General features: G+C 47.2%; 1 protein-coding gene across 2 annotated transcripts in view; it reads right to left on the minus strand.

Moving 5' to 3' along the window:
- The window catches only part of ATP10A (ATPase phospholipid transporting 10A (putative)), a 454,793-nt gene that overhangs the window by 145,637 nt on the left and 287,850 nt on the right, over positions 1 to 21,306 (minus strand). For both annotated transcript variants that reach the window (XM_082245265.1, XM_082245266.1), the window contains exon 8: positions 1,293 to 1,507. In XM_082245265.1, the coding sequence (XP_082101391.1) occupies positions 1,293 to 1,507 (215 nt within the window). The remainder of the gene's footprint in view (positions 1 to 1,292; positions 1,508 to 21,306) is intronic.

Consider the following 21,306-nt stretch of genomic DNA (forward strand, 5'->3'; position numbering starts at 1 on the left):
GAAATTACACTTTGCTACAATGTAAAGTAGTGAGTGTACAGCTTGAATAACAGTGTAAATTTGCTGTTCCCTCAAAACAACAACACGCAGCCAAAAATGTCTCAACCGCTGGCAACAAACGTGAGTACACCCCTTAGTGAAAGGGGTGTACTCAATTACACCCCTTTTAGCCATTTTCAATGTACTGTGACATACTGAAGCAGAGCATGATCCCCTCCCCTCGGAGGTTGGGCCGCAGGGCAGTATTCAAACATGATAATGACCCCAAACACACCTCCAAGAAGACCAATGCCTTGCTAAAGAAGCTGAGGGTAAAGGTGATGGACTGGTTAAGCATGTCTCCAGACCTCAACCCTAATTGAGCATCTGTGAGGCATCCTCAAACAGAAGGTGGAGGAGCACAAGTTCTCCCAACATCCACCAGATCCATGATGTCGTCATGCAGAAGTGGAAGAGGACTCCAGTGGCAACCTGTGAAGCTCTAGTTAACTCCATGAATCCATAGGGTTAATACAGTGCAGGAAAATAATGGTGGCCACACAAAATATTAACACTCTGGGCCCAATTTGGATATTTTCACTTAGGGGTGTACTCGCTTTTGTTGCCATTATGACATTATAACTTGTAACACTAATGAGTCACATGACACCGCAGATGGAAAATGGCTAATTGGGCCCAGTTTAAACATTTTCACTAAGGGGTGTGCTCACTTTTGTTGCCAGCGGTTTAGACATTATTGCTGTGTGTTGAGTTATTTTGAGGGGACAGCAAATGTACACTGTTATACAAGCTGTACACTCACTACTTTACATTGATGCTACTTTGGATGGTAGCAAAGTAATTTCTTCAGTGTGGTCACATGAAAATATATAATAAAATATTTACAAAAATGTGAGGTGTGTACTCACTTTTGTTCGATCAGCATGCATTGGTTTAATTATGTTTTATAGGGTATTTGCTGAAAAACTAACCCCCATTGTCAAAACCGAGACCTTCAGCCTCAGTGCAAGATGCACAAAGGTCCAATCTAGAACTCCTTTCATTAATATACTGTTTACATTAATAGTCACAGCATAAATCGTGGGCTCCACCTGTAGTCAAAATCTTAAATTGCAGTCATTGTGACACAGGGAGGCCCAGGTATTGCCACCCAATTCATGTGGGACATACAGTAGTCTGGAATACCTCAAACTGAAGCTACAATGGATTTCAATAATGGAGTCATTAGCACAATTATGGCTGGTAAGAAACCTCAACAAATATATTGAAAGTCTTTATTCACTAACACTTACCATGGGACTACTAAAGGCTGTGTGCTTAGAAAGGATACTGGCCCTCATAGCTTCTGCTCTGCTACCAGTCCGCCTGTGAGTCTTGGTACTTTGACTCCTATGAACTGCTTTTACACTGTGATGGCTGCAACTGCTGTCCCGCCTGGCAGGTGTTGCTGTTTTTGCGCCATCTTCTTCTTCGGATTCCAACTCCTGATAGGCTGCTAAACGTTTTGCTGTAAAAAAAGAGATGCCAACAAAAAGCAAGATCATCAATTTAGGACTAAATTTCATTGGGAAGGTAAAGAATGTGAATACAAAATAAAGTATACTTTCTAATGTTTTACAACATACAGGGAGTGCAGAATTATTAGGCAAATTAGTATTTTGACCACATCATCCTCTTTATGCATGTCTTACTCCAAGCTGTATAGGCTCGAAAGCCTACTACCAATTAAGCATATTAGGTGATGTGCATCTCTGTAATGAGAAGGGGTGTGGTCTAATGACATCAACACCCTATATCAGGTGTGCATAATTATTAGGCAACTTCCTTTCCTTGGGCAAAATGGGTCAAAAGAAGGACTTGACAGGCTCAGAAAAGTCAAAAATAGTGGGATATCTTGCAGAGGGATGCAGCACTCTTAAAATTGCAAAGCTTCTGAAGCGTGATCATCGAACAATCAAGCATTTCATTCAAAATAGTCAACAGGGTAGCAAGGAGCGTGTGGAAAAACCAAGGCGCAAAATAACAGCCCATGAACTGAGAAAAGTCAAGCATGCAGCTGCCAAGATGCCACTTGCCACCAGTTTGGCCATATTTCAGAGCTGCAACATCACTGGAGTGCCCAAAAGCACAAGGTGTGCAATACTCAGAGACATGGCCAAGGTAAGAAAGGCTGAAAGACGACCACCACTGAACAAGACACACAAGCTGAAACGTCAAGACTGGGCCAAGAAATATCTCAAGACTGATTTTTCAAAGGTTTTATGGACTGATGAAATGAGAGTGAGTCTTGATGGGCCAGATGGATGGGCCCGTGGCTGGATTGGTAAAGGGCAGAGAGCTCCAGTCCGACTCAGACGCCAGCAAGGTGGAGGTGGAGTACTGGTTTGGGCTGGTATCATCAAAGATGAGCTTGTGGGGCCTTTTCGGGTTGAGGATGGAGTCAAGCTCAACTCCCAGTCCTACTGCCAGTTTCTGGAAGACACCTTCTTCAAGCAGTGGTACAGGAAGAAGTCTGCATCCTTCAAGAAAAACATGATTTTCATGCAGGACAATGCTCCATCACACGCGTCCAAGTACTCCACAGCGTGGCTGGCAAGAAAGGGTATAAAAGAAGAAAAGCTAATGACATGGCCTCCTTGTTCACCTGATCTGAACCCCATTGAGAACCTGTGGTCCATCATCAAATGTGAGATTTACAAGGAGGGAAAACAGTAAACCTCTCTGAACAGTGTCTGGGAGGCTGTGGTTGCTGCTGCACGCAATGTTGATGGTGAACAGATCAAAACACTGACAGAATCCATGGATGGCAGGCTTTTGAGTGTCCTTGCAAAGAAAGGTGGCTATATTGGTCACTGATTTGTTTTTGTTTTGTTTTTGAATGTCAGAAATGTATATTTGTGAATGTTGAGATGTTATATTTGTTTCACTGGTAAAAATAAATAATTGAAATGGGTATACTGTATCTTTGATTTTTGTTAAGTTGCCTAATAATTATGCACAGTAATAGTCACCTGCACACACAGATATCCCCCTAAAATAGCTAAAACTAAAAACAAACTAAAAACTACTTCCAAAAATAGTCAGCTTTGATATTAATGAGTTTTTTGGGTTCATTGAGAACATGGTTGTTCAATAATAAAAATAATCCTCAAAAATACTAATTTGCCTAATAATTCTGCACTCCCTGTATATACGCAAATGCCCCTATTCCTTTGACTTGGCTCATTGTGATGCAGTGCAAGAGGGAAGACAGGTCCAATTGAAAACTATTTCAGCACGCTGGAAAAGAAAGCAAAATTAAAGCGGAGGTTTACAGTGCCTTGAAAAAGTATTCAAAACCAATGGACGGGGCCGTGCATTGTAAAATCTTTGATTAGAACCTTCTTCCCTCAGTTAGAACACTGAAGATAGGTTGTGGATTGGTCTTTCCAGCATTAAAATGACACAAAACATACCACCAAGGCAACAAAGGAGTGGCTCAAGAAGAAGCACATTAAGGTCATGGTGTAAAAAAGAGAATTGATGCTCCTGCGCTTGAGGGGTTGTTATGTGACTTGGTTTACTGGAAACACGACTCGGCTGGTATTGTCGTCGTTCCTGCTGTGCTACCACTCTCAACAGGTCGGGGAAACCCAAATGAAGCTCTAAAAAGAAAAAGTACAGAGGGCGCACCAGCCTAGCGCATTACCTTTGAAACAATTTATTAATCAAATAGTATGCACATCATACTCACAAAGTGGATAAAATGACAGGTAAGAAATAAAATAATGAGTCCACCGGAAGTGTTCACTGAGCATAATCCTCTAAGGCAGACCGTGGTTTGAAGCAAACCTCTAAAAAGCAGCTTACGCGTTTAGGGGGTGTCTCCCCTTCTTCAGAGCTCTGCCTTTCATTTTATCCACTTTGTGAGTATAATGTGCATACTATTTTATTAAAATAATGTTTCAAAAAGGTAATGTGCTAGGCTGGTGTGCCCTTTGTACTTTTTCTTTTTAAGGTCATGGTGTGGCCTAGCCAGTCTACTGACCTTAATCCTATAAAAAAATGTATGAAGGGAGCTAAAACGGAGTTGCCAAGAGAGAACCAAGAAACCTTAGATTTAGAGAAGATCTGTAAAGAGTGGACCAAAATACTTCCTGAAGTGTGCGCAAACCTGGTCACCAACTACAAGAAATGTCTTACCTCTGTGCTTGCCAACATGGGTTTCCCACCAAGTAATAAGTAATGTTTTGCTTGGGGATCAAATACTTATTTTACTCACTGAACTGCAACCTAATTTAGAGCGTTCGTTTTTTCTGGATTTTGGTTCATATTCTAGTTTTTATCATATTCTAGTCTCTATCATTTAAAATACACCTATGATAAAAATGATAGACCCTTCATTTCTTTGTAAGTGGGCAAACCTACTAAATCTGCAGGGGATCAAATAATTATTTTTCTCACTGTATTTATATTAATCTCATTGGAGAGCTGCAACTTTGGAACATTCATATACATATTGAAGATTTCCTGTGTAAATCCCTGTTAGCAGCCACATTTAGTGAAGTGCACTTCACCATTACTACACACACTAGTAATGGCAATTCGCCGTTACTACACAAACTTTATTTATGCACACGCCTATCATATTGTATATTCTGAGGCACATTTGTTGGGGTGTATGGTTAGGTCTTTAGTGTATGTAAACCAAAATTTAGTATTACATCCAGAACCACCATATAATATTTTGTTTTCATTTACAATTTTGCATTTGGGGAGGACCTTTACAGGCAACAAATAAGAACAGCAATGTAACACCATTTGCACAAATCTTTTGGCAAGACTGGAAGAGGAATAGTTATCCATAAGCATGTCAAAAAGATATTTTTGTATACTGATCATTTTCTAGTCTTATGGAGGACCTCTATAAATTCCAATAAAACTGAAGGTCATTGGTTCATGAAAGGAAATAGATTTTTAAATATATACATATTAAAACTCAAACAGTTCAAAAACCATTTGAGAAAGTTGTTGATGCTGGCCTTCCATTTGCTTGGGTGTCTGTGGTTTCAATATTTCCTAAGTCACTGATCTGAAAAAAGCATGTAACAAGTTTTGAAAGAGATCAGAACTCAAACTGCATTCTTATTCTTAGTAAGAGATTCAAAACACTGAAGCTACTAAAACAGTAATAACAAAACTGTTATATAGGTATAATGTAATCTATTTTAGCTGTAGAATAAATTTCAGAGCAATGATGATTATCGATTGGCTGTTCCTGCTGTATTTTTTTTTTTTTTTAATGGAATTGCATTAACCTATAACATACATAATGGCACAAATGTCGCAAGTTTTGAGTGAGCATGCAATTGGCATGCTGACTACAGGAATGTCCACCAGAGCTGTTGCCTGTGAATTTAATGTTAATTTCTCTACCATAAGCCGTCTCCAAAGGAGTTTCAGAGAATTTCGCAGTACATCCAACCGGCCTCAACCGCAGACCACGTATAACCACACCTGCCTAGGACCTCCGCATCCAGCATCTTCACCTCCAAGATAGTAAGAGACCAGCCACCTGGACAGCTGCTGCAACAATCGGTTTGCATAACCATAGAACTTCTGCACAAACTGTCTCAGGGAAGCTCATCTCATGCTCGTCATCCTCATCGGGGTCTCGACCCGACTGCAGTTTGTCTTCGTAACCGACTTGAGTGTGCAAATGCTCACATTCCATGGTGTCTGGCACTTTGGAGAGATGTTCTCTTCACGGATGAATCCTGGTTTTCACTGTACAGGGCAGATGGCAGAGAGCGTGTATGGCATCATGTGGGTGAGCGGTTTGCTGATGTCAACGTTGTGGATCAAGTAGCCAATGGTGGCGGTGGGGTTATGGTATGGGCAGGCGTATGTTATGGACATTGAACACAGGTGCATTTTATTGATGGCATTTTGAATGCACAGAGATACTGTGATGAGATCCTGAGGCCCATTGTTGTGCCATTCATCCACGACCATCACCTCATGTTGTAGCATAATGCATGGCCCCATGTCGCACGGATCTGTACACAATTCCTGGAAGCTAAAAAAATCCCAGTTCTTGCATGACCAGCATACTCACCAGACAGGTCACCCATTGAGCATGTTTGGGATGCTCTGGATCAGCGTATACAACAGCATGTTCCAGGTCCTGCCAGAAACTATCCAGAAACTCTGCACAGCCATTGAATAGGAGTGTACCAACATTCCACAGGCCACGATCAACAACCTGATCTACTCTATGTGAAGGAGATATGTTGCACTGCGTGAGGCAAATGGCAGTCACACTAGATACTGACTGGTTTTCTGACCCCCCAATACAGTAAAACTGCACATTTTAGAATGGCCTTTATTGAGGCCACCCTAAAGGCACACCTGTGCAATAATCATGCTGTCTAACCAGCATCTTGATATGCCACACCTGTGAGGTGGATGGATTATCTCGGCAAAGGAGGAGTACTCACTAACACAGATTTAGACAGATGTGTGAACAATATTTGAGAGAAATATGCCTTTTGTGTACATAGAAAAAGTCTTAGATCTTTAAGTTCAGCTCAAGAAAAATGGGGGCAAAAACAAGTGTTGCGTTTATAATTTTGTTCAGGGTATATAGTCCTTTTCTCTGACAGATTGTCAGTTTTACTCATTTTGTCATGTGAAGGTCATGTTATTGGGATTAAACACTCCCCAAATTACAACTTTTCCATGCGCAGAAATGCATCATCAGTAGGGAAAAACACTTCCTGATGAGAATTTAATGCCGCCGACATGAAGAAAGATGGGGGGGGCTAACGAATGCACTTCTATATTTATTGCTACAGCAGCAATGTCTAATAATAAAGCTCTGAGCCAGCACAGCCTTGCTTTGGCAGTGAGATAAAAGTAAAACAGATGCCCATCTCACGGGGCACTGGAGTGCACAAGAGAAAACCAACAGCTGAAACATTAGTTGCACAGATGGCTCTGTTTTGTGGATAGCAGGGATGCTCAGGTAGCTTGCTACACATTTGTCCCACAAATTGAATCCCTAATGTGAATGGGGAAATTAAGGTTTTCATCATTTAAAGCTGCCTAAGGCTTTTTTGCTATTCTAGACTTGCTCAGATTTTGTTGTAAATGATAATAACTTGCATAAAACAGAATCTGAATAAAACAGACCCTGCTCGCAAACAACTGTTTTTGTTTACAGTAAGGTTATTTCTTTATGTTGAACCTTCACAGTGCCATGATTAATAAAATGCCAGTGTTAAATTCCATACATAAAAAAGGAAGTGTTTTATCTATGCAGTCTTGGTGCAAGTCATTAAAATTCAGGATTAGGGAGAAATCAGTCTGCATTAACACTTTTTTCAGTTAAACCAGGTTTGGTGTTAAATACTTGGTACCGTTATGTGCAGGGCTTGACAAATTTGCTTTGAATCTAGGAGCCAGCTAAAAAAGTTAGATACCAGTTTAATGGGGCACAAAAACACAAGCCTTAAACACGTTAGTACCCTTTATTTGCCATAGATGATGCTTTAAAAGCCCCCCCTATAATTTTATTAGTTTCGCGTTAAGGAGGCGGCCTTGTGCTAGTACTCTCATTCCGGCATGCACGGCGATATTCACCATATGTATCGCAATCGACATTTTCAGGCATAGACACCCTGCTGCATGCGTTTAGGTTTGTACATGCGTATATGTGGGGGGCCCTCAATTTTTTTTTGGGGGGGGGGGGATTTATGTGCTTGGGTGTAACTTTAATTCTTTATAATTTAAAAAAAATACATTTTTGTCTTACCGTAGAATCCTTTTCTCTGAGGTTCACTGACGGACACAGCTCCATGTCTTCTTAGACCCTTGGGCTTATGCTGCTTTCTCTTCAGGATTAGGACTAGGCAGAAACAATTTTGGCTAAGCCCTTGAGGCAGTCCCAGGGGGTATACCATCACTTCCTGCTATAAGACTTCAGTTTGTAACAAGCAGTGTCAGAGGAATACATACAGTATCTCACAAAGTGAGTGCACCCCTCACATTTTTTGGACATATTTTATTATATCTTTTCATGTGACAACACCAAAGAAATTACACTTTGCTACAATGTAAAGTAGTGAGTGTAAAGCTTGTATAACAGAGTAAATCTGCTGTCCCCTCAAAATAACTCACACAGCCACTAATGTCTACAAAAGTGAGTACACCCCTAAGTGAAAATGTCCAAATGTTGCCCAATTAGCCATTTTCCCTTCCCGATGTCATGTGACTCGTTAGAGTTACAAGGTCTCAGGTGTGAATGGGGAGCAGCTGTGTTCAATCTGGTGTTCTCGCTCTCACTCTCTCATACCGGTCACGGCAAATAACTGAGCATCTGGAAAAAAAAAGAATTGTTGCTCTACATAAATATGGCCTAGGCTATAAGAAGATTGTCAAGACCCTAAAACTGAGCTGCACCACAGTGGCCAAGACCATACAGCGGTTTAACAGGACAGGTTCCACTCAGGACAGGCCTCGCCATGGTCAACCTAAGAAGTTGAGTGCATGTGCTCAGTGTCATATCCAGAGGTGGTCTTGGGAAATAGACATGTGAGTTCTGCTAGCATTGCTGCGGAGGTTGAATGGGTGGGGGGTCAGCTTGTCAGTGCTCAAACCATACGCCTTATACTGCATCAAATTGGTCTGCATGGCTGTCGGAAGCCTATTCTAAAGATGCTGCACAAGAAAGCTCACAAACAGTTTGCTGAAGACAAGCAGACTAAGGACAAGGATTACTGGAACCATGTCCTATGGTTTAATGAGACCAAGATAAACTTATTTGGTTCAGATAGTGTCAGGCGAGGAGTACAAAGACAAGTGTGACATACAGTCAAGCATGGTGGTAGGAGTGTCATGCTCTGAGGCTGCATGAGTGCTGCTGGCACTAGGGAGCTACAGTTCATTGAGGGAACCATGAATGCCAACATGTACTGCGGTATACTGAAGCAGAGCATGATCCCCTCCCTTCAGAGACTGGGCTGCAGGACAGTATTCAACATAACAACCCCAAACACACCTCCAAGACGACCACTGCCTTGCTAAAGAAGCTGAGGGTAAAGGTGATGGACTGGCCAAGCATGTCTCCAGACCTAAACAATATTAAGCATCTGTGAGGGATCCTCAAACGGAGGGTGGAGGAGCGCAAGGTCTCGAACATCCACCAGCTCTACGATGTCGTTATGAAGGAGTGGAAGAGGGCTCCAGTGGCAACCTGTGAAGCTCTGGTGAACTCCCAATACCCATGTGGGTTAAGGCAGTGCTGGAAAATAATGGTGGCCACACAAAATATTGACACTGGGCCCAATTTGGACATTTTAACTTAGGAGTTTGGACATTTTAACTTAGGGGTATACTCACTTGTAGCCAGCAGTTTAGACATTAGACATGGCTGTGTGTTGAGTTATTTTGAGGGGGCAGAAAATTTACACAGTTCTACAAGCTGTACACTCACTATTTTACATTTTAGCAAAGTGTCGTTTCTTCAGTGTTGTCACATGAAAAGATTTAATAAAATATTTAAAAAAATGTGAGGGGTGTACTCACTTTTGTGAGATACTGTAAATCAACCCAAAAGAGGGGTGTGTGCTGTGTCGGTCAGTGAACCTCAGAGAAAAGGATTTTATGGTAAGACAAAAATCCAGTTCTCTTTCGTTCACTGACAGCTCCCAAAGCAGTGTCAATATGAGGGGAGGGAAAAACACAATAATACATATAATTCCCAACAAGGGCTAAACATAGCCAACCAGGTAAACCAGGAACAAGTGGAGCTCACCACCAGGAAAAAAATATACCCACAAGAGGCAGGAGCCTCTGCAACTGCAGCCTGCAAAACTTTGCAGCAGAACGCAGCATCCGAAGATGCAAGTACATCCACCTTATAAAACTTTGTGAATGTGTGTGCAGACGACCACGTAGCCGCCTTGCACACCTGAACCACTGATGCCGGATGACAGAAGGCCCAGGAGGCATCAAGTGCCCTCGTAGAATGCGCCTTGACAGGGAAAGGAGGAATTTGCCCCTAATGGAATAGGCCTGCACCACCGTCTGCCTGATCCATCTGGAACTGGTCGCAGCAGATGCGGCCTGACCCTTACAAGGTCCATCCCTAGGAACAAAGAATCGGATTTCAAAATCGACTCAGTCACCGCCAGGTACATCCAAATGGACAGAACTACATCCAGGGAGTGTAGAGAAATTGAAAAAGAAAAATGAAACCCTGAGACAACCTTAGGAAGGAATGCCTGACAGGGTTGTAACACCACTTTTTCCCTGTGAACCACCAGGTAAGGCGACTGACAGGTCAACACAGCCAACTCCGACACCATACGTGCAGAAGTAATAGCGACCAAAAAGGCCACCTTCTGCGACAGTCTTTTGAAGTACCAACAGTACCAAACAGATCCCACAGAGGCACCAGGAATCGCACCGGAGGAGCCAGATGGTGAACCCCTTGCACAAAAGTGTGAACCAAGGACTTCGCCGCCAATGGCCTTTGGAAAAATATGGCCAAGACGGAAATCTGGCCCTTGATGGTGCCCAGAGCCAAACATTGATCTACACCTAGTTGTAGAAACTCCAACAGGCGAGAGACAGAAAAGGAGCGGGGAAGAACCCCTCCCCCCCGAAACTCACACCAAGTAAGGTACGCCTTGCAAACTCCCTAATAAACCTTTCTAGAAGTAGATTTCCTAGCTTTAAAGCACGTAGGAATCACTGACTGACAGCCCTCTGTCCTTCAGCATCAGGCTTTCAAAAGCAAGCGACTGTAAAGCAGGATGGGGGATTGGTCTCTGAGACAGAAGATCTTCCCTGAGAATAAGTTTTCAAGGAACGTCTGCTACCAGCCTTACCGGCCTGCATACCAAGACCAGCGAGGCCAGTCTGGCACCACCAGAATGACTGGAATCCCTTCTACCCCGATTTTGCGAAGCAGCCTCGAAAGAAGTTGTATTGGAGGAAAAGCGTAAAATCAGAGGATACTGACTCCAGGGTGCCATTGGGCGTCTGCGGCATTGGGCCAGAGGATCTCGGGACCTTAATACGAACCTAGTCACATTCCTGTTGAGACAGGAGGCCAACAGGTCCACATCGGGAGTCCCCCACTGGAGACACAGTTGATGAAACACCTCTGGATGAATAGACCATTCTCCCTGATCCACTGTCTGCCGACTGAGATAGTCCGCTTGCCAATTCTCTACCTCCCGGAATGTGTACAGCAGAGAGGGCCGGAACATATCGTTCTGCCCACCTAAGGATGATGGCTTCCCAGCCCCCAGGGCACTTCTTGTGTCCCCTTGAGGTTCGACATATGCCACAGCCGTAGCATTGTCCGATTGTATCCTCACAGGGCATCCCTGCAGACGATCCGTCCACTGAGACAAACAAGTCCTGATCGCCCAAATCTCCAAGATGTTGATCTTCAAACTGGACTCCTCTCGAGTCCAAACACCTTGAGCCGAGTAAACTCTTCCCCACCCAGACAGACTGGCATCCGTGGAAATCACTGTCCAATACAGGGGAAGAAAAGACTTCCACAGGCGAAGCGCCGTAGAGCGGAGCCACCATATCAAAGACTCTCTCGTACCCAGCTCAACAGGATCAGATTGTCCAGTGACTGCGGATCCTTGTTCCATTCGGCAAGAATCTCTCTTTGCAGAGGTCTGGTATGGAACTGAACGGAACCGCCTCGAAGGTGGAGACCATCAGACCCAGCACTTGCATGCAAGTCCGCAGCAAAGACCGATGGTTGGACAACAGGAGCCGAATCGCATCCTGCAACTTCAGTAGTTTCGCATGAGAAAGAAACACCTGGGTCGAGGCAGAATCCAGCGTCAGACCCAAGTAATCCAGTTTGGTGGAGGGAGTCAGAGACGATTTCTGAAAATTCAGTGTCCATCCGAACACTTGTAGAGTTCGCACAGTAATGTCCAAGTTGACTTCTAGAGCCCATGAAGACTTCACGCAGAAGTAGATTGTCCATGTAACCTAGTACCGCAATCCCCTTCTGCCGGAGCAAGGCGAATACTTTTTGTGAACACCCGAGGAGTTGAAGAGAGACCAAAAAAGGTAACACCGAGAATTGATGGTGCTCCTCGCCCACAGCAAAACGAAGAAACCGCTGGTGCCCAACATATATTGGAAAATTAAGGTAAACGTCCTTGAGATCGATAGAAGTCAAAAGATCCCCTTCATGAAGTAATACCACTATTATGCGAATGGACTCCATCCGAAATTTCTGAACCTGCACAAAGTGGTTCAGAGCCTTAAGGTCCAAGATCGGGCAGACCTTGCCTTCCCTCCTGGAAACAGTAAACAGATTTGAATAAAAACCTTGAAAATGTTCGACTCTGGAACCGGCACAATGACTCCTTGTGCTAACAGGTCCTGCACTGCCCCATAGAGGCCCTGCAACCGATCATGAGACAGGAAAGAACTTTGCCGGAGGCAAGGACCAATACTCGGATCTTGTAACCGAACCAACTCATGGATCCATTTTGTCCTAAAGAGCAAGGTCCACAGGTCTGGAAAGAAACAAAGACGTCCCCCCACCCCAGATACGGGTGAGGGCGCCCCTTCAGGCTGAGGAAGGCTTGTCTGCGGAACCAACAGGGCCCACTTTTGACTTACCATTCCATCGTTTCTTGGAGCTGCCCACAAAAGTACGGGTGGATCTTGTACCCTTTTCCTGTGATCCAGTTGGACGAAACGGGCCGCTTGTGAGCCGAGAAAAAGAGACTACGTTTGCGATGAAGTTCCTTGACCCTAGCAACCTGTGGAAGTAAAGTACTCTTACCTCCCGTAAGGCCCTCAATGATCTCCTCCATAGAGGCACCGAACAAACGGTCACCTAAAAAGGTTAGATCAGTCAGCACTTTCTTAGAAGTCTGGTCGGTCGACCAGTGCTTCAACCAAATCATGTGGCGAAGGATCACCGCCGTCACAGATACTCTGCCAGCCAAAAGAGGCGCATCCAAAGATGCATCACAAATGTACTGTAGCCCCTGAATCAACTAATCCGCCAGTTTAGGCAGATGTTGATCCTCTTCCAGATCCTGGCGTAAAATTTTTGCCCATTCTGTTAAGGTCTGGGATACCAAGGTGATAGCAAACATCGCCCTCAAAATTGAACCTGCCACGGTGAAAAGGTATCAAACCAGAGCCTCCGCTCTCTTGTCCCCAGGATCCTTAAAGGATGGAGAATCCTGCACTGATCAAAGTGTGGCCTTATTGAACCTGGAAACCTGAGAGTACACCGACGGTGGAACCGTCAGTTTCTTCAGGAGAGACTCCTCAAAAGGATATGTTCTAGCAAAACTCTTAGGTATGCCAACCATGCGTTTCGGGAATCCCCACTGACTAGCGACATTCTTGTCAAAATAGGCAGGAAAGGGGAACACCTTAGTCACCTTGGAAGATCTGCGGTTACCAAACCGCATCTGCGTCGCCAACTCAGCATCAGCGGAGTCCTCCAACTTTAAAGTTTCCCGCACTGACACAATCAGTGCCTCCACCAGCGCCTTTTTATGCGCGGCTACAGTGGAAGAGGATTTATCCTCACTGTTCAAGCACTCTGGGTGCGTGGCTGCAGATCCAGTGGGTTGACTCACGTCCGCGGTGGCCAAATCCATCTCGGACTCTGAGGCGGCAGAGGAGATCGGTGAAGGCGGGGGGCGTTTCTTGCTAGGCTGCCCTTGCAGGGCCAAATCAAACTTTGACACAAGTGACTGCAGTGCCGCTGTCATGGCCGCCAGGGCAGACTGAGACCCAGAGGGTCCTGCAGATTCAAGGAGTGGGTCAGATGGTGATACAGGTTCCAGAGGCTCCATGGTTAAATCGAAACCGCAATGTGCACAAAAGAAAATTTTTGCCACGCTGCGATCAAAAAGGAAAAGGAAGCGCTGACACTGGCAATAGAGGCCTTGCCGCACATCATCGCACTGGACTTCAAGAAAATAGCCGCCGCATAGACTACAATGGGAAACCCCAAAAACATGGCAGCCAGACTACACAAGCATGTCCGCCGAGGCTGAATACAACCATGCACGGTAAAAAAGGTGGCGCTGAGCGGTACCCCAGGAAATTAGTGGTCCACTAGGGGGGAGCCCCCCGCGCAGGAATAAATGCAGGCACCCCTAAAAGGGAGCCGCCTGCGGCACACCCCCACCGCCCTCCAGCCCAGCACCTAACGTACACCCCCACCCAGAAATACCCTTGCACTCCCATGGGGGGGACTAATGGAGAGGGATGGGGGCAGGTGAGGGCGACCATTACAGGGAAAAAAAACAGCTGTGGAGAGGGGGGAAACCATGAGGAGAGGAAGGACACAGGAGGGGTCTACCATCTACAGTAAGGGCCCGTGTCCACTCCAGCATTTCCCAGAGAAAAGAAGGGGGAACTACTCACCACACCTTGGAATTAGGAGGGCACCATTTCCAGCAGTCCACCGCGCCATCTGGGAATGGGGGCCAGAGGTACGCTGTGACTCTGGTCCTGACCGTTGTTGTGACCAGGGCTATGCGACCTCGTGAGGTGTTTCACTTGCTGGTCAGCCCCCGTCCAGTGGGGCTATGTCACAGCCAACCTAGCGCGGGGCTAATAGTTGGGTCGCGCTCGCAGGCCAGACTGGGAAGGCCATAAGGATCTATAATATCCAGTGTGTCGCCCAGTCCGGCTGTTGATTGTAGTTCACACAGGAACAGAAAACAAGAGAAAAGAAAAAATCCATTTAAAAAAAAAGGAAAAAAAAAACAGGACCACAGATCCCAGCAGGGAGCCAGGTCCTTACTCCTGACTAGGCAGAAAAAACTGAAGTCCTATAGCAGGATGTGATAGTATACCCCCAGGGACTGCCTGATCCTACTCCTGGAGAGCGAGCAGCATAAGCCCAAGGGTCTAAGAAGACATGGGACATAGGGAAGGCAACACAACGTTTTCATTGAAATTAAAATCAGAGACATCCTTTGGGAGGGACAGCGGACAGGGAGCGAAGAACCACCCTATCTCTGTGAATCACCAAGTACGGTGAATGAACAGGATAACGCCGCCAGTTCCAACACCCTGCACGCAGAGGTGATAGCCACCAAAAATGCCACCTTCTGAGACAGCGTAAACAAGGGAATCTCCCGAAGATTCTCAAAAGGAGACTTCTGGAGGACTGAAAGCACCAAACTGAGGTCCCAAGGCAGCAACGGAGACTACACTGGAGGAACAAAATGTTGGACACCCTAAAGAAAAGGTTCGCATCAGGAAGCCAAGGCCATGGGTCGTTGGAAGAAGACCGCCAGGGCTGACACGTGGCAGTTGATTGTACTCTAGGCCAATTTCTGTTCAAACCCCTGTTGAAGGAAGGTCAAAATTTGAGCAGAGTATGAGCAAGAATAAACCCCAAGAGACTTACGCTACGCAATGTAGGTCTTCCACATACGGTAGTAGATCATCCTAGAAGTAGATTTCCTAGCTTTTAACAGTGTTGGAATCACTGACTCAGATAAACCACTATCCATCAGCACCTGGCGTTCAACAGCCAAGCCGTCAAAGACAGCGCCTGTAAAGCAGGATGGAAGAATTGTCCTTGGGATAGCAGATTCTCCCTGAGAGGAAGCTTCCAAGGAATGTCAGCGACCAGCCACACCAGAAAAGCGTACCAAGCCCAGCGAGGCCAGTCCAGAGCCAGATCCCTGGAATCAGTTCTGCCTAAGTCTTAGCAGAAGCTTGAGGGGAGAGAAGGCATAAATCAGACGATACTAACCCCACGGGGGCCACCACCGCATCTGTGGTGTCTGCCAGAGGATCCCTTGACCGAGCCACAAACCGCTGCACCTTTCTGTTGAGCCGAGACGCCAACAGATCCATCTCTGGGATGCCCCATCGGAGACACAACTGATGAAACACCTCCAGATGTAGGGATTGCTCCCCTTGCTCCAACGCCTGCTGACTGAGGTAATCTGCCTGCCAGTTTTCCACCCGGGGAATTTACACAGGATAGAGGGCTGAAACGAACCGTTTTGCCCACCTTTGAATGCTGGCTACCTCCAGAGCCCCTAGGACACTTTTTGTGCCCCCTTGGTGATTGACACAAGCCACGCCATGGCATTGTCTGATTAAATGCACACTGGACATCCCTGAAGACGATCCGTCCAATGGTCAAGGCACAGTCTGATCATTTGGAGTTTGAAGACATTGATCATACTGCGGGCCACAGCCTCCTCCTTCCTGTCAGCCGGATCCTTAAAGGCCGGGGACTCTTCAACCGGAATCATGGTTGCGTTTCAATCTGGAAACCGGAGGGCCAACAGTCCACTTCTTAATAAGGGACTCCTCATAGGGGTAATGCCTAGTAATTAGAGACCGCTTTTGTCCCCACTCTAGCGACAATTCTGTCAAAATAAGTGGGGAAATAAAAACACCTTTGCTCTGGATGACTTTTGAGTGCCAAAGGGAACCTGCACCTCCATCTTCAAGGTCTCACGCACAGATACATTCAGTGCTTCCACCAGCGCCTTTTCCTGCGCGGTTTCAGATGTGGAGGAGTCATCCTTACTATCTGAGGATTCCAGGAGTGTGGTCGCAGGGTGAACAACGTCAAAATCAGGGTCTGATGAGACAGATGAGGCAGGGGGCATTTTTTGCTAGCCAGTTGCCCGAAAACCACCTCCACCTGGGACTCCAAGGACTCCAGGATCGCCGTCAGTGCATCGATAGATGGTTGGGACCCGAAGGGCCCTGCAGCCTCAGAAAGTAGGTCAGGTGGGGAGATGTGCTCCAAAGACTCCATGAGTAATCAGGGGGACCCCACAAAAAGTGGAAAACACTGCATAGGGACAACCCCCACCGCGATGGTAGCACCACCCGGTCGCCAGGCACAAGCACTAAGCAATCCTCAGCAGAGAGGTAGTGAACCCCACCAGACTCACCACCCAGCAGAAACAGGCACCTGCAGCCACCAGGATAATCTGCACTCCACGTGCAGCGATCAGGAAATGAAAAGATCCAGGAGTCAGCACCAGGGGATGAGGTGGGGCTCCCATCGCCGAAATCACTGCCCACAGGGCTCCACTATCATGGCCGCTGCTATTTTCAATGGCAAACAACTGGAAAATGGCTGCCAGACTACACAAACATGGCCACCAAAAATAGAAACAGGCTAAAAAAAAATGGCTGCACCACGAGGCTCCCAGTGACCCAGGAGGGATCCCTAGGCCCCAAGCAAGACGGGGGGGACCTGGCAGGAACCCCCACCAGGTACAACACCCCCCCACCCCTGCACAGATAATTGTCCATTCGCCGGTGGCGCACCCCCTGGCCCCCATCCCCAGGAGGTGGACCAGACCACCCACACAGCTCCAGCATAGGTGGAGGGGTCCACGTCTACCCCAAAACCCTCCAGGGGTCAAAGGGGGGAGCTACTCACCATACCAGAAACCAGGGGAGCACCGCTCCAGACAGAACCCCTCGCCATCTAAATGGGGGGCTGTCCGCCGATTACGAGGCTGTCGGCCAGAAGGAACGCTTCGATTCAGGCCAAGACCCCAGTCGTATGCGTCCTCTGAGGTGTTTTAACTCACAGGCCAGCCCCCATCCAGTGGGGCTATGTCACGGCTGACCTAGCGCAAGGCTGAGGTCTGCACACCCTCGCTGACCAGATCGGGGTGACCACTGGATCTAGATTATCTAGCCTGTCGCCCAGTCCAGCAGTTGATTGTAGATCTCACAGGAAAAAAACAGGAGAAAAAAAATTCTATCTGAAAATTGCCAGGATTAGAGATTCTAACAAGGAACTAGGTCCTTACGCCTGACTAGGCAGAAAAAAAACTCAGTACCTATAGCTGGGAGAGGGAGTATACCCCCTAGAAAACAAGATGAGTGCTGCGCTAATCTTATCGCGGCACTGATTGCGTTTGAGTTGCTTTAAACAATACTGTTGTATTGTAGTGCCAGCTTTTTTTTTTAATTCAGTAAGCGCAGTAGTTTTTCTCTGTATTAGTATACTCCCTTGGACTGCTCATAGGTGTAGCCAGATTATTTTTCTGCCTAGTGTTCTACTCTTGTAGGGGGCAGTATAACCCAATGGTTTTGAAGATCAGGAGCTCTGTCTGTCAATGACCGAAAGAGAAGTGGGATTTTTCTACTTACCGTAAAATCCATTTCTCTGAGTTCGATGGACACAGCGCTCCATAAATCATAACTACTGGGTTACATTCCCTCCTCCAGGAGTAGGACTAGGCAGAATAAAAAACACCTGGCTACGGGCCGTCCTCAGCTTGGTATTCAACCCCCCTCTCTGCTCTAGATAATTAGTTTAGTAGCAAGCAGTATTAGAAGTATCAGAACTCCATAGAGGGGTGGGTGCTATGTCCATCGAACCCAGAGAAATGGATTTTACAGTAAGTACAAAAATCCAATTTTCGCCTTTGTTCATCGACGGACACAGCGCTCCATAACTCATAACTACTGGGATGTCCAAAAGCAGTGCCAAAAGGAAAATGAGGGGTGGGGGAAAAAAAACCCAAGGCTAAACATAAGTGCCCCTAACCAGGACACAGGAGCCTTAACTTGGTAACAGGAGAACCATCTGGAAAAATTAAAGTTTAAAGAAAAAAAACACCCCTAAAGAGAGAACAGCCCCTCCTAAAAAAGCAGCCTGCAAAACTTTGCGGCCAAAAGAAGCATCCGCAGATGGCAAAGTATCTACCTTAAAGAATTCTGTGAAGGTATGCACCGACGACCGAGTTGCCGCCTTGTAAACTTGCGATATTGATGCCATATGATGGGAGGCCCAAGAAGCGCTCGAGTAGTAGCGAGAAGCCCAAGAAACGCACCGTGACAGCGAAAGGTAGAACTTGACCTTTAATGGGATAGGCCTTAGACACTGTCTGTCAACCATCTGGAAATGGTAGCCAAAAAAGCAGCAAAGCCCTTTTCTTGGTTCGTCCGTAACCACAAAAAGCGAGTCTGACCTCCGAAAGGTCTCAGTAGCTGCCAGTTACACCCGAATCACACAAACCACATCAAAAGGTATACAAAGCAAATTCCTTGGAATGAGCCAGCTTGGGACACAAGGAAGGCAACATAATGTCCTAATTTAAATGGAAGTCAGACAAATTTGGGCAGGAATGATAGACCGGGACAAAGAACCACTTTATCCCTATGAACCACTTAATAGGGACTGCAACAGGATAATGCTGCCAATTCCGATACCCTAAGGGCCAAGGTAATAGCCACCAAGAATGTCACTTTCTGGGATAACAGACAAGGGAATCTCCCGAATATTCTCAAATGGAGGTTTCTGGAGAACCAACAGTACTAAACTTAAATCCCAAAGAGACAGCACAGGTGGAGCCACATGTCGAACCCCCTGAATGAAGGTATGAACTAAAGAGTGCGTGGCTAGGGGTCACTGAAAGAAGATTGCCAAGGCAGACACCTGGCCCATGATGGTACTGACGGTCAACTTCTAAACAACGCCCCGCTGAAGAAAGGTTAAGATCCGAGCCACAGAAAAGGAGCAAGGATGAGCCCCAATCGACTCACACCAAGAAATGTACGCTTTCCACGTACGATGGAATACCTTTTTGGAAGACGACCTTCCTCGCCTTCACCATCGTAGGGATCACTGATGCAGACAAACCTCTATACCTGGCTTTCAATAGCTAAGTCATTAAAACCAGCGACTGTAAAGCAGGATAGTAGATTAGCCCATGGGAGAACTGGTCTTCTCTGAGAGGAAGCCCCCAAGGAATGCCACCAGGATGATTGGAAGACCCCTTCTGCGACGAGGCTCCTTCCCTTTCCTCCCCCCGTGATACCCTTAATGATGTCATCCAGGGTAGCCCCAAACAGACAATTGCCTTGAAAGGGCAGATCAATGAGCGCTTTCTTGGTGGCTTGGTTTGCAGACCATTTCTTAAGCCACAGCACGCGCCTAATCACCACCGCTGAAACAAAGTTTGGACAGCACAGGAACTGTATCCAAAGCAGCATCACAAATAAACTGCAGCCCATGGACCAATGGGTCTGCTAAATCAACATAAGCAGCGGGGAGCTGCTCACCCCCCAGGCCCTGGCGCAAATGCTTGGCCCATTCAGTTAGGGTCTAAGACACCAGGGCTGAGGCAAAGGCTGGCTGCAATGCTGAACCAGCCACAGTAAACATGCTGCGTGCCACAGCCTCCATTTTCCTGTCAGCTAGGTCCTTAAAGGACGGGGATTCCTCTACTGGAATCAGAAGAGAATTAAGAGGGCACAGTACGGGGGGGGGGGCAAAGAGGGCACAGTACGGGGGGGGCAAAGAGGGCACAGTACGGGGGGGCAAAGAGGGCACAGTACGGGGGGGCAAAGAGGGCACAGTACGGGGGGGCAAAGAGGGCACAGTACGGGGGGGGTGCAAAGAGGGCACAGTACAGGGGGGGGTGCAAAGAGGGCACAGTACAGGGGGGGGTGCAAAGAGGGCACAGTACAGGGGGGGGTGCAAAGAGGGCACAGTACAGGGGGGGGTGCAAAGAGGGCACAGTACAGGGGGGGGTGCAAAGAGGGCACAGTACAGGGGGGGTGCAAAGAGGGCACAGTACAGGGGGGGGTGCAAAGAGGGCACAGTACAGGGGGGGGTGCAAAGAGGGCACAGTACAGGGGGGGTGCAAAGAGGGCACAGTACAGGGGGGGTGCAAAGAGGGCACAGTACAGGGGGGGTGCAAAGAGGGCACAGTACAGGCGGGGTGCAAAGAGGGCACAGTACAGGGGGGGTGCAAAGAGGGCACAGTACAGGGGGGGTGCAAAGAGGGCACAGTACAGGGGGGGTGCAAAGAGGGCACAGTACAGGGGGGGTGCAAAGAGGGCACAGTACAGGGGGGGGGGTGCAAAGAGGGCACAGTACAGGGGGGGTGCAAAGAGGGCACAGTACAGGGGGGTGCAAAGAGGGCACAGTACAGGGGAGGGCAAAGAGGGCACAGTACAGGGGGGGTGCAAAGAGGGCACAGTACAGGGGGGGTGCAAAGAGGGCACAGTACAGGGGGGGTGCAAAGAGGGCACAGTACAGGGGGGGTGCAAAGAGGGCACAGTACAGGGGGGGTGCAAAGAAGGCACAGTACAGGGGGGGGCGCAAAGAGGGCACACTACAGGGGGGGGGGGGGCGCAAAGAGGGCACACTACAGGGGGGGGGCGCAAAGAGGGCACACTACAGGGGGGGGGGCGCAAAGAGGGCACACTACAGGGGGGGGGGGCAAAGAGGGCACACTACGGGGGGGGGGGGCAAAGAGGGCACACTACAGGGGGGGGGGCCAAAGAGGC

The sequence above is a fragment of the Pelophylax lessonae genome, assembly GCF_965119305.1.
Source record: "Pelophylax lessonae genome assembly, chromosome: 2".
NCBI lineage: Eukaryota > Metazoa > Chordata > Amphibia > Anura > Ranidae > Pelophylax > Pelophylax lessonae.